Below are 14,500 nucleotides of genomic sequence, written 5' to 3'. Positions count from 1 at the left end.
CCTTTTGCCGAACCTTCGCATCAACTTCACTTTCCTGCCTAATCCCCATATACCCATTTCCTTACATCCTAAAAATCTAATGGTCAGATCCTTGAATAGACTCAACAACTTTGATTTGAGAATTCTGCAAATTCATATTCTCTGAGTGAAAATAAATCTCTCCATCTGCATCCTAAACAGCTTACCCCCTATCCTGTGATGACTAGTACAAAAGTCCTCAGCCTCTCAGTATCAATCCAATCAAACCCTCAAAGAAGTTAAATTGTGATATATCGACCACTGAAAATCCAGGAAATAAAGGTCCATTCCACTCAAAGTTTTTCACAAAGTAACTTTAGCCTAGAAATCAGTCCAGTGTTTATTCCTGTAAAATTATCAACCTTATTTGTGGATCTGGCTAAGAAGTCATTGTTTCCCCAACTGACGAAGTAGTATTGGTTGTCTGCATTGACGCGTGGTGACCTGAGGGGGTGAAATTGAAACACAAGATCCCCTTCATTATGGACTCCTCACTGGTAGTAGAAAAATAATCCAAAGATTCAAAAAGATCCAAAAATAGTCCAGGTTATGCAGGTTGGGTGCATTGGTGATGCTAAATTGCCCATAGTGTTCAGGGATGTGTAGGTAAGGTGCATTAGTCAGGGGAAATGTATAGTAATAGGGTAGGGGAATGAGTTTGGGTGGAATACTCTTTGAAGGGTTGGTGTAGACCTGTTGACCCAGATGGCTTGTTTCCACACTGTAGGAATTCTATTACTCTATGAAAATGGTCTGCTCTCATTCTATGAAGAAAGAGTGCAGTACAGCTGAATGCTGGCCAAATGTTCTTTTGCTATGACATCTTCTTGTGCTGCCCATTGATTATACTGAGCTTTGGAGAATGGCTATCTATACCTCTCAGGAAACCCATTCTTTTTGCTCTATTGTTCCAATGAGTTATAAAGTAATAGCATAATGCAGCACAGAAGGAAACCATTCAGTCCATCAAGCCTATGTCAATTCTTTAGGAGATCCAATCTCTCACTAATCAGATAACATGCTTCTGTTTTGTTCTTCTTGCCAATAGGACAATTTCAAACCTTCCCACATTTACCAAATGTGTGCCCATACACATAACCTGTCTATAGCCTTTTGTAGCCTCTTATTTCCTTTGTACTACCTGTTTTCCTTTGTATTGTCAGCAAATCTAGCAACTATATCTTTGGTTCCGTCGTTCCAAGTCAATTATCCAAATTGTAAAAAGTTGACAATCATCTCTGATCCCTATGGCACACCATTCATTAGATCTTGGCAACCAAAACAAAAAACATTTAGGGTCACTAGACTCAAAATGTTAAGTCTGTTTTTCTCTCTACAGATGCTACCAGACCTTTTGAGTTTCTTCAGTGCATTCTGTTTTTGTTTCAGATTTCCAGCTTTCACAATTCTTTATTTTATAATAGATGTGTATGCCCACTGTGTTTCCTGTTAGCCAGCCAATCTTCTATCCTTGCTAATAAGTTAACCCCAAATCCATGAGCATTTTCCACAATAATCTCTGATGTAGAACCTCATCTAATGCCTTCTGGAAATTGTACACCGGGGCTCCTTCATTCACCAACTATGTTACTATTTTTAAAAGTCCAATAAATTGATTGAACATGATTTCCCTTTCACAAAAGCATGTTGACTCAGCCTAATTACATTATACTTTTCCAAGTGTTCTGCTATAGTGTCTTCGTAATGATTTCTAATAGACATTAAGCTACTGGTCTTTTGTTTCCTGTATTCTGTTTTCTTCCGTGTCCCTCATGATTTTATATACCTGTATAAAGTCACTCTTCAGCCTCTGATGCTCCAGGGAAAAAAGCCCCAGCCTATTCAGCATCTTCCTATATCTCAAACTCTCCAATCCTGGCAACATCCTTGTAAATCTTTTCTGAAGCTATTCATGTTTAACAGCACCTTTCCTAAAGCAGAGAGACCAGACCTGAACCCAGTATTCTAAAAGTGGCCTCACCAATATCCTATACAGCCGCACAATGACATTCCCAACTCCTATACTTAATGCACTAACCAATAAAGGCAAGCATGCCAAATGCCTTCATCACTACCCTGTCTACCTGCAACTCCACTTTCAAGGAATTATGCACCTGGGCCCCCCCAGGTCTCTTTGTTCAACAAAACTCCCCAGACCCTACCATCAACTGTGTAAGCCCTGCCTTGGTTTGCCTTACCAAAATGCAACACCTTACATTTATCTAAATTAAGTCCATCTGCCACTCCTCGGCCCACTGTCCCATCTGATCTAAATCCCATTGTATTCTGAGATAATCATCTTCACTATCCATTACGCTACCTATTTTGATGTCATCTGCAAATTTACTAACCATACCTCCTATATTCACATCTAAATCATTTATATAAATGACGAAAATGCAGCGGACCCACCACCGATCCTTGTGGCACAATGCTTGCCACCAGCCTCCAGTTCAAAAAACAAACCTTTATCACTATCCTCTTTCTCCTATCTTCCAGCCAATTTTGTATCCAACTGGCTAGGTCCCCTGGACTCCATGTGATCAAACCATGCTAACCCGTCTACCATGTGGAACCTTGTTGAATGCCTCTCTGAAGTCCAAGTTGACAACATCTACCACTTCATCAATTTTCTCTTTCACCTCTTCAAAAAACTCAATTCAGTTAGTGAGACATGATTTCCTCCACACAAAGCCATGTTGACTATCCCTAATTAGTCATTGCCTTTCCAAATTCATGTAAATCCTGTCCCTCAGAATCTGCTGCAACAACTTACCCACCAGTGACATTAGCCTCACTTGTCTATAGTTCCCTTACTTTCCTTACCACCTTTCTTAAATAATGGCACCACACTTACGAACCTGAAGTCTTCCGGCACCTCATCTGTGGCTGTCGATGATACAAATATCTCAACAAGGAGCCAAGCAATCCCTTCCCTAGCTCCCCACAAAGTTCTCGGATACACCTGATTTGGTCCTGGGGATTTATCTACCTTAATGTATTTTAAGGCCTCTAGCACCTCCTGTTCTGAAATATGGACATTTTTCAAGACATCACTATTTATTTCCCCAAGTTCCCTACTTCAGTATCCATCTCCACAATAAATACTGAATAGTCATTTCGTATCTCACCCATCTCCTGTGATTCAAGACATAGACAGCTTCATCGATCCTTAAAGGGCCCTTTCTCTCCCAAGTCACCATTTTGGTCTTTGGATTCTTCTTCAACCTCTTGGCCAAAACTACTTCATGTCCCATTTTTGCCCTCCTGATTTTCCTCTTAAGTATACTCCTGCTGCACTTTTCCCCCAGAGGTTCATTTGATCCTTGCTGTCTATACCTGACATATGCCTCCTTTTCTTGACCAGAGCCTCAATTTTTCTAGCTGTCCAGCATTTCCTGCACTCCCATCCTTGCCCAAAACACTAACAGGAACATACTGCCTCTGAACTCTCATTATCTCATTTTTGAAGTCCTCCCACTTTCCAACCATTCCTTTACCTGTGAACAGTATCCTGCTATCACTTTTGAAAATTCCTGCCTAATACCATCAAAATTAGCCTTCCTCCAAGTTAGAACTTTAACTTTTAGATCAGATCCATCTTTTTCGATCACTATTTTAACACTAATAAGATTATGGCCAATTAGCCCTAAGTGCTCCCCAACGGACACCACAATCACTTTCCCTGTCTTATTTCCCAAGAGAAGGTCGAGTTTTGCTCCTTCACTATTAGGTATATCCACATGTTGAATAAGAAAATGTTCTTGTACAACTAAACAAATTCCTCTCCATCCAAGTCCTAAACACTATAGTATTCTCAGTCTATGTTTGGAAAGTTAAATCCTCTATCATTAAAACCCAGTTATTCCTACAGATATCTGAGATCTCCTTACAAATTTGCTTCTCAATTTTTGGCTAACGATTGGGGTCATGCTACAATCCCAACAAGGTGACTATCCCTTTCTTCTTTCTCAGTTCCACCCATATAACTTCACTGGACATTCTCCCAGGAATATTCTCCTTAAGAACAACAGTAGCGTTACCGTCAACCAAAAACACCACTCCCCCTCCTTTCTTGTCTCCCTTTCTATCCTTTCTATAGCATCTATATATCGGAATTTTAAACTGCCAGTCCTGCTCCTCCCTGAGCCACATTTCTGTAATAACTGTGACATCCTAGTCCCATGTTCCCAACCATGCTCACAAGTTCACTTGCTGCACTTGTCAGGCCTCTTGCATTGAAATAAATGTAAGTTAATTCATCAGTCTTACCTTGTTCTTTGCTGTGCTCTTTCTGCCTCAACTATTTAATTTGTTCCCCTTATCTAGTTACCAGCCTCAGACTTATTTGTTTTCCCACAATTCCTTTGGGTCCCAACTTCCTAGTCTACTAGATAAAGCCTCTTAAGTAGCATGACCAAATCTCCCCACCAGGATATTGGTCTCATTCCAATTCAGGTACAACCTGTCCTTCTTATACAGGTCACTTCTACCTCAGAAGAGATTTCAGAGGACCAAAAATGTGAATCCTTACCCCTTACACCAACTCCTCAGCCACGCATTTATCTACGTTATCATCCTATTCCAACGCATATGGCTTCAGGAGTAATTCAGAGATTACTAACCTCCTGCCTAATTTCCTGTATTGTCTCTGCAGAGCTTCATCTTTTTTTCTATCTATGTCTTTGGTACAAACATGTATAATGTTCTTCTGCTGGTCACTCTTCCCTTTCATAATGTTTTGCACTCGTTCCAAGATATCCTTGATCCTGGTACGAGGGAGGCAACATACCATTCTGATGTCTCATTGAAGGCCACAGAAATACCTGTAGTGCCCTTGACTAGAGAATCCCGATCAGAATCAATTGCTTGGAACCTAATATTCCCCTCCTTTACTGTAGAGCCAGTCAGGGTACCAGAAACATGGCTTGTCAGTGCTATATTCCCTTGAGAGGTCATCCCACTATCATATCCAAAACAGTATACTTGTTGGGGATAGCCACAGGAGACTCCTTCAATACCTGCCTATCTCTCTTACCTTTCCTAGCAGTAACAATCTACCTGAGTGTTACTGCAGTTTTGCTACCTTCCGGAAACTGCCTTCCATCACATCCCCAGCTCCTCATTGCCTCCTATTGCCACTCCAACTGATGTAGGTGATCCGGCTGGATTCACAGCCAAACACATTTCTCGCCCACATAGTCTCTAGGAACATTGAAATGCTCCCTGATCTCCCACATCCAACAGGAAGAGCACATCACTTTACCAAAAGCCATCTCTGCCCCTTTAACAATCGACAGACCCAGTATTTCCAAGTGAAGACTGATACAAAATACCTTTTCAATTCATCTTTCATCTTGTTATTTTCAATAATTAATTTCCAACTCACTTTCTAGAGGTCAAACCATTACTTTGTAAATTTATTTCTTTTTGTTAGCTATCTATAAAAACTCTTACTGTTTTATATTTCTAAATAGCTTCCTTGCCTCTATTTTTCCCTTCTTATTAATTTTTTAGACACTTTTATATATTCTGTACAATGTTCTGACCTGTCACCATAGGCCTTTCTTTTAAAGTTTCTTGTCAGTAACATTTATAATTAATCATGGCCCTTGGTCTTTCCCTTGGAGTTTTTTTTTCTGTTTGGAACATATTTATTCTGTACATTCTGAAATATCCCTGAAATGTTTGCCATTGTATCTCTACTACCTTATGCCTTATACTAATTTGCCACATTAGGTTCTTGTGCCAGTGTTGTAGTTATTGTAATTAACCTGTTCAGACATGTTTTGACACACCTTTGGTACGTGTGGGACTTGAACCTTCTGTTGGTCTGACCTGGTCTGAAAAACACAATACTTGATCGAATGTAATAAACACAACCTACTGTGCTGATGCCATAAAAATTTGTTTGAAGAGGAAAGGGTTTGGGAGGAGATAGACCTGCAACTATGCTCCTAGCAGTCTATGTAACAATGCAGGTTGTATTCATGTAACCTGCAAATGTTTACAGTAAGGCAATAAGCTTCCTATTTTGCACTCAACAAGACTCCTCTAGTTAGGACAGAATGGTGGCTATCCTTAGCTGCACCATACCATTTGTGGTTTAAAGGAATTTGCACACACAACACCAGTCACCTTAAATCTGCAAAATCAGGTTTTCCATCCTTTGGCCACTGGAAAGTTCCTCTTCGTTATGATTTTAATCTGAGCATTTAGATCCCAGGGACCTGCAGAGTAGAACTTAAGTGTTTCTGCTTTTCTTGTGTCCTTTGTAACTCCATTGCATGCATCACTGATGTATCCATGTGCTTTACAAAAGACTCCGGTGGACAAATGATTTGTTCATGGCAAACTCAACAACAAACTCATTTTAATAAAGTAGAATGTTACATGGTGCTTCCTGGGAGTAGATTGAATTTATTAGTCAAAGGTTAACACTGTGGTACAAAGGAGGAACTAGAAAATTAAGGTACTACATATGCTGGAGACCTAAAATTTTAAAACAAGATGAAAATGTTACAAATATTGAATAGATTTGATAATGCAAATGGAAAGAGAAATGGATTTAACTTTGCCATTCAATTGCATTTTATCAGACATTCTAGGACAGGCTGCAAAAGCTTGGTCAAAGAGGTAAGTTTGAAGGATGTGCTACAGGAGGTGAGAGAGTGAAAATGTTTATGGAGGGAATTCCAGAGCTTAGGGCTGAGATAGCTGAAGGCATGGCCAGCAATTTTGGGATATAGAAAATCTTGTGTGTTCTTTCTGAATATAATTCCAGTCGATGAAAGGCCAGGAGCATATTGCTTCCAGACAAGGACTGAAGCTTGTGCAGATAATACAGTGCATTGCTCTTTATTGAGGGCTAACCTTCTGCCTTTGAACACACGATGCATTAGTGAATATATGTAATCTGATAAGGACAAAATTGAAGTTCTCATTGCGTCAAAACCAGGAAGGAACTTTGTTTCAGTAATTTAATTCCATAATAAATTAATGCAGTAAAACTGCCTCCCTTTGCAGCAGCTGCAGTCGTATTCTATAATGTGAGTGCATGTCACTGGAAAGGCCGAGTCTTAACTCTAACACACAGTAGTATTTGGCTGTCTGATGTTCAATCAATCCCAGATAGCTAGATGGCCATTCTGTTCACTGACTCTTGGTGTTCAACTTGAGTTACAATGCATTTGATTAAACTCAGAACGTAAAGCAATGGCTGGAATCTTCTAGGATTTGAGCAATGTGGGCAATGGCAAGATTCCTGGTAGAATCCGACTGTCTTGATATCAGGAGCATCTTACTCCATCTTTTATGGTTCTCATAAGCGACGTGATGGGTTTCTCATTCGGCAGCAGCGAGTTAGGGAGATTTTGTTTTTTAAATGACTTGAGGATAACCCAATTTTTCTCAATGTTCAGCTTTTTATGTTATCAAACTCATCAAATAAGCAAAATATTGAGGAAACCAGAGTGGGTACCTTGTGGCTTCAAGTTGCTGCTTGCTTTGAAGGACCTTCATTTTACGTGTGACTTAAGTGCAGCTTGATTCATATTCTGTACCAATGGACATTGGTGATGCGGGATACACCAGTAACCAACACTGAAAGGCTGCAGCAGGGACACTGTACACAGGAATAAGCATTTAACTTAAGGACAGGAATAGGATGCATCTCAGGCATGTTTGCTTGCTCTCTTAATGTTTGGTAACTTAGTACTCATCTGCATGCTCATTGCATCCATGCCTTTCATTAACCTTCCCTACCATGCTATGCCTGTTAGCACATTGGTGCTTCAGCCAGAGCCAAAGACTATCAGTATTACTGTATTGAGGAGCTCTTACTGTGGACACATACAATAGCTGCTCTTCATACTTGTCAGTAGAACTGACCAGGGCAAGGGCTACATCTTGATGTACAGCAGATCAAGACATCAATTTAACATTGAGTAAAAAGTGAGGTCTGCAGATGCTGGAGATCAGAGCTGAAAATGTGTTGCTGGTTAAAGCGCAGCAGATCGGGCAGCATCCAAGGAACAGGAAATTCGACGTTTCGGGCACAAGCCCTTCATCAGGAAAGGGCTGATGAAGGGCTTGTGCCCGAAACGTCGAATTTCCTGTTCCTTGGATGCTGCCCGATCTGCTGCGCTTTAACCAGCAACACATCAATTTAACATCTACAGCATGTTCCAGCTGCCTGCGTGGAAAACACGCCACATGTGTATCCTTCCAAACAACCATGTTGGAAAATAGTGGTGGATAGACCTCAGTCGAGTCAAGGGCTGTCAGTTAGGGAATCCTGATACCTACAGTCACAGGCACAGTCTGCACTCAGTCCATGGTCAGTCAGAGATAGGGACAATGTCAGATTGCCAACACATGTTGTCCTTAGCAGCTGTTCAAAGATGGCACAGGCATAATGGGTGCCATTCCTTTTGAGATTCCCGCTGAATGACGAGTTGTTCTTGGAGCAGTGTGTGGTAAAATGAAGCCAGAATCAGGTGTGAGGGATATCATGAGGCAATGTTTGTAGCTAATGCAACATGTCTGGTAAAATGTAATGACAAGTCTTGCTCAGCTTTGAGGTGGAATCCTTCAGAAAACTTGGCACTATTCAGCCATCATGTTGTTGTGAGTGGTATAGTAATAATTAGATTAATGCTTTTGGTCGAGTAATGAATAGGCTGAGAGTGATAGTAGTAGAGCTATACAGCACAGAAACCTTTCAGTCCAACTTGTCTGAGCCAACCAGATTCCCTAAACTGATCTAGTCCCATTTTCCAGCATTTGGCCCATATCATTTGTGGGCGGCACGGTGGCACAGTGGTTAGCACTGCTGCCTCACAGCGCCTGAGACCCGGGTTCAATTCCTGACTCAGGCGACAGACTGTGTGGAGTTTGCACGTTCTCCCCGTGTCTGCGTGGGTTTTCTCCCACAGTCCAAAGATGTGCGGGTCAGGTGAATTGGCCATGCTAAATTGCCCGTAGTGTTAGGTAAGGGGTAGAGGTATGGGTGGGTTGCACTTCGGCGGGTCGGTGTGGACTTGTTGGGCCCAAGGGCCTGTTTCCACACTGTAAGTAATCTAATCTAATCACTCTGAACACTTCCTATCATGTACCTATCCAGATGTCTTTTAAATATTGTAATTGTACCGGCCTCCATCACCTCCACTGGCAGCTCAGTCCAAACACACATCACCCTATGTGTGAAAAAGTTGCCCCTCAGGTCCCTATTAGATCTTTCCCCTCTCACCTTAAACCTATGCCCTCTAGTTTTGGACTCCTATCCTCTGGGAATAAGAAATTGACTGTTCACCCTATCCATGCACCTCAAGATTTTATAAACCTCTACACGGTCACCCCTCAGCACCTGACACTCCAGCAGAAAAAGCCCCAGCCTATTCTGCCTCTCTCGAAAGCTCAAATCTTCCAATCCTGGCCACATCATTGTAGGTCTTTTATGAACACTTTCAAGTTTAATAACATCGTGTCTATAGCAGAGAGACCAGAATTGAATGTGTATTGGGAAAACATTCTCTGCTGTTCTTTGAGTGGTGCCTTACGATTTTGTATGTCTGCTTGAGAGGATGGAGCATCATTTTAACATCTCATTTGAATTGTGGCACCTCTTACACTGCAGTGGTTGCATACTCAAATATGAAGATGGTACTCAATGAATGGTGTGAAAATTATAGTTTTTCTGTAATTGATCATCCTGAGATAAATTTTGTATATACATATTGGGGCAGCACAGTGGCTCAGTGGTTAGCACTGCTGCCTCACAGTGCCAGGGACCTGGATTTGATTCCACCTTCAGTTGACCATGTGGAGTTTGCATGTTGTCCCAGTGTCTGTGTGGGTTTCCTCCGGGTGCACCGGTTTCCTTCCACAGTCCAAAGAAATGCAGGTTCAGTGAATTGGCCATGCTAAATTGCCCATAGTGTTCAGGGATGTATATGTTAGGTGCATAAGTCAGGGATAAATATAGGATAATAGGGTATGGGAATTGGCCTGGGTGGATTACTCTTCCGAGGGTTAGTGTGGATCTGTTGGGCTGAAGGGCCTGTTTCCACACTGTAGGGATTCTATAAAATATTTGATAAGTGAGAACCTTTCTCACACTTAGCACTCTTCCCCATTTTAATCATTCCATTCTTTCAATTACACATTAACAATTTGTCTAGTAGTTCAACTAGGAATTGCGTTGTTCTGAGTGAAACTAAGCCAGATGGACATCAACTTGCATATCTTCAACACAGAACACCTTCTGAGGTGTTTGGTAATACGCTGAGCTTAACCGGAAGATTATAAGAAGTTATCCAGAGTTACAACTAGGCAAAGTAAAGGAAAATCTCCTCCAATTACTAGCCAGTGATCCTATTCTAGAAAGTGGGTGTTAAATGAGAGCATGCCAGAAATACTGCACTATTTCTTTTTGTGGTGATGCAGTAAGCCTTTTGGAATTTGTAACAGGCCATGCCTGTAGCAAATTTAGCCTACTGTATGAACTTGGTTCTGAAAAGAAAAGGTTCTGACCATTATTACAATTCCTCCAAAATAGCTGAGTCATTTGTGTGCAATAAATTACTTCTGTTTTGACTTGTAATCCTAGCCCCATTTTTGGGAGAAGCCCAGATCAGGCGTACCTCTCAGATAACTCAATTTGACAGAAAGTCAGATTCCAAAGATGTTTACATAGATCTAAAGGAATGGCATTTCTCTCCCAAGTAACAGCATCAGCTGAAGTTACCATTGTCCTCTAAATGGTCTTTTGATGAATTAAAATCAAATTGTAATTTCCCAAATATTCTTTGGGGTCAGTAATGTAATTCCCTATCATAGTTCTCACGTTAGGGATGTAATGAATTATGTGAGACAACAGAAGCCTTAAAATATAATTAAAGTTTATAAAAGAATCAAACATCAAATTCAATTTCTAATGGAAATAGTAAACATTGAATAGATCCCGGAAAAAACAGAGAAAATATAATCTTATTTTTAGTAGGACATCCAGTTTTAAATTGCAATTGTTAGAATAAACATTTTGTTTAGAATGGTCACCTAATATTAAAGTAATATTTACCTTAGTGCCCCAATGTGTAAGAGACACTTTAAACTATTTGATTGAACTTGACACCTAATTAGTCTTTGCTTTCCAGTTTGCTCCTTTAGACTTATTGTGCCTTTGAGTTGCTTAATTAATATCTTAGGCATTTGTGTGACCTCTCAATTCTCATGAGTTCTCTCCTATTCATGCACCAAATTTGGTTTGCTCAGTCAATTTCCCTTGGATGACAAATCTCGGCAATTGTAAAGACATTTACTTAACTGTCAAATTCTACATAGTTCCTGAGCCTCTCAAATTCCAAAGAAGTGAGTCTTGATAAAGAATCAAACTGGGTCAAAGTGTTTCCTATGTCTCAGGTCTTGCTTTAAGGTTTTAAAATTTACTAACTGAATGCAGTATATCTATCAATCACTACTTAATGGTGTTTTCCTGGGTTTTAAAGGAAGATGTGTGCATATTTTGAGTGCATGTTCTATCTTATTAGTGGATTCTCATTGTTGTAAGAGCTAAAGTTAAACATATCTGAATGTGAAACTGACCTTTTGTGAATTGCATTTGAGTTTTTTTTCAAGAAAGTGTGGCCTTTTAAACTTAGATCAAAAATCTCTGTTATTGCTATAGCTTTACATCAGTCCCTCTCAAAGTGGACTGATTGGCATGTATTAAAATGTTGTCACCAATTTGTGACAGCAAAACAGGACTAAAATGCTAAATTATGAGGAAAGGGTTGCATAGATTAGGTTTGTAATCCACTGAAGGCATAAGGTCATAACGTGATCTCACTGAAGTATCAAAGATGTTCAAAGGACTTAATTGTGGATAGAAGTTATTTCCTTACATTAAATATTCATGAAGTGAGGGGCATAACCTGAATACTAGATTTCAGCGATGATGTCAGGAAGCCATTCTTCACATGAAGGATAGTGGAAATTAGAACTCCTTATCCTAAAGAGCTGTGAGGCTGGGCTGGGGTGAGACTGGGACAATTTAACTGAAAAGCTCAAACCTGGGCTTGACGTAGGTAGAGGGAAGGTAAATGGAGTTAAAATGCGGATCAACTATAATCTAACTAATGAACATCAGGTGTGAGGGAGCCTGTTCCTGTTCATAGTTTAAGAAGTTCCTTTAACAGCAATGTTTTCATTGCTGTGCAAAGTCCGTTTTTTTATAATAAAGTTTACTCAGCACTTCCCAGGCCACTTATTTGTAGCATTGGAGATTAATTGAGATGTGATTGTGCACCCAGACAGGCATAGGGAGAACCAGGGATCTTGGTGCTGTGAGGCACCAGAGGTTAGCACTGCTGCTTCACAGCACCAGGGACCTGGGTTCGATCCCGGTCTTGGACAACTGTCTGCATGGAGTTTGCACATTCTCCCCATGTCTCTGTGAATTTCCTCCAGATGTTCCAATTTCTTTCTACAGTCCAAAACTATACAGGTTAGGTGGATTATCTATGATAAATTGCCCATACTGTCAAGAGATGTGTAGGTTAGGCAGATTAGCAATAGGAAATGCAGGGTTACAGGGATAGAATAAGGGATTGAGTCAGGATGGGATGCTCTTTGCAGGGTTGGTGTGGAATTGATGAGCCAAATGGCCTGCTTCCACACTGTAGGGATTCTATGTAAATCTATTTTGAGAATATTGGTCTGGATATCAAATGTGAGATCATTTCTCCTCCCTGAATAGACTGATGGGTGCCTCTGTTGAAGATCTCTTTAAAAGGTGCAACAAGTCTACAATATGAGATGCATTGATAGGGTTGATGGTCAGAATCTTTTTTTCCCAGAGTTCAAATGTCCTAATACTAGGGGCCACGCAATGAAAGTGAGAGGGGAAAAGTTCAAAGGAGATGTGGGGGACAATGATTTACACAGGGAGTGATAAGAGTCTGGACATGCTACCAGGTGGAGTGGCGGAGGCAGATAAGAAAGGGGGGTTTGAGGGATTTTTACATAAGCACATGAATACGCAAGCAATGGAGAGATGTGGACCAAGGGCCTGCAGAATGAATTTGTTTAATATGGTATCATGCTTAGCACAACATTGTGGGCTGAAGGATCCGTTCCTGTGCTGTATCATTCCACGGTCTATGTACAATTAATGCTGTACTCCCTCAGTACTGCACTGAGGCAAAGCCTTAGATTGTGTGCTAGGATATTGGAACTTGCTTGAACTGATAACATTCATGCATTCATGTAGCATCCTGAAAATAGCAAAACATCCAAAGGTGCTTCACAAGAGTGTAATCAGATAATAAAAAAGGTACCAAGCCGCATAAGGAAATGTGAGAACAGATGTTTAAAAAGCTGAGTAATTGTTCTCAGGCGTGACTTAAGGAGGAGAGTGTGTTAGAAAACTAAGGAAAGGAATTCCAGCTCCTAGAGCCTAGGCAACCCCCTGGGTTGGGGGTGGGGAGGTAATTGACATGGCAAGCCGATTTTGAGGGGACTGATATTTCATGTAAGGAAGATACCTTAAAGATAGAGTCTGTAATAATGCAGTATCCTTTTGCCCTGCAGATACTGCGGATTAAATGCAAATCGCCAGACCTCGTCAATGGTGGGATTTATCGTGAGCTGCAAGTGTTCGTTCCACGCATCCATGATGTTCCCTCAGAACCCACTGGCAGCCCTGGGGGTGGAAAAGATTGGCCGAACCAGTGTGACCTACCGGGCGGCTCTCTTCAAGCCGCGCCGTGGCCGCATCTCGCTGCCCTTGGATTACAACGTCCTCTCCGACGGGTGCTACTCAGGTAGCTCATTACTGGCTGGGTTCGAGACCTTGGCCTGCACCACGGCAAGATCCACACATGTCTTTGTAGATGCAGCCAGCGAGAAACCAAAGGAGCTGCCCGAACACTTCCGGAAGCAACTTGAAAAGATTCTAATGCAGCCAAGAGCTGCCAATCAAATGCTTTAAAAAGTGTGATCGCCCCCTCTTGCAAGGTAAATTTAGCGTCTGCTCACGGCTGCCAAATTAGAAAGTTACCTGAGAAATCTCTCCAGTTCAGTAACCACTGATGGTTCCTTGTGCATTCACGACCTCTTGGCAGCTTTGGCTGGAATTGAAGACCTCATTCCCAGCTCAGAGCCAAATTTACCTTTAAGAGCACATTAAAGCCTTGGCAAAGAAGCAACTGTAGATTGGGCTTTGTGAAAAATTGATCTTGCCAACCATGTTCGTCTGCTGTGTAATAATTTTGTTGGATGTCTGTAAACGTGATTTGAATATAAATGACAATATATTCCTGTCAGGATGAAAGGAAAGGCTGGTAAGTGTAGGGAATGCTGGATGAATAAAGAAATTGAGGGTTTGATTAAGAAAAATAAGGAAGCATTTGTCAGGTAGACACAGGATAGATCGAGTGAATCCTTGTAAGAGCGTAAAGGCAGTAGGAGTATGCTTAAGAGG

General features: G+C 41.0%; 1 protein-coding gene across 1 annotated transcript in view; it reads left to right on the top strand.

The window, feature by feature from the left end:
* Positions 1-14,008, top strand: part of LOC132824313 (uncharacterized) — a 57,613-nt gene extending 43,605 nt beyond the window's left edge. Inside the window, exon 2 of the mRNA XM_060838659.1 lies at positions 13,609-14,008. Within this exon, the coding sequence (XP_060694642.1) occupies positions 13,609-14,008 (400 nt within the window). The remainder of the gene's footprint in view (positions 1-13,608) is intronic.
* The last annotated feature ends 492 nt before the right edge of the window (positions 14,009-14,500 follow it).

Source organism: Hemiscyllium ocellatum, chromosome 18, assembly GCF_020745735.1.
Source record: "Hemiscyllium ocellatum isolate sHemOce1 chromosome 18, sHemOce1.pat.X.cur, whole genome shotgun sequence".
Classification (NCBI taxonomy): Eukaryota; Metazoa; Chordata; class Chondrichthyes; order Orectolobiformes; family Hemiscylliidae; genus Hemiscyllium; species Hemiscyllium ocellatum.
Note: the sequence above shows the minus strand (reverse complement) of the source record. Positions and strands in the feature narration are given on the sequence as shown.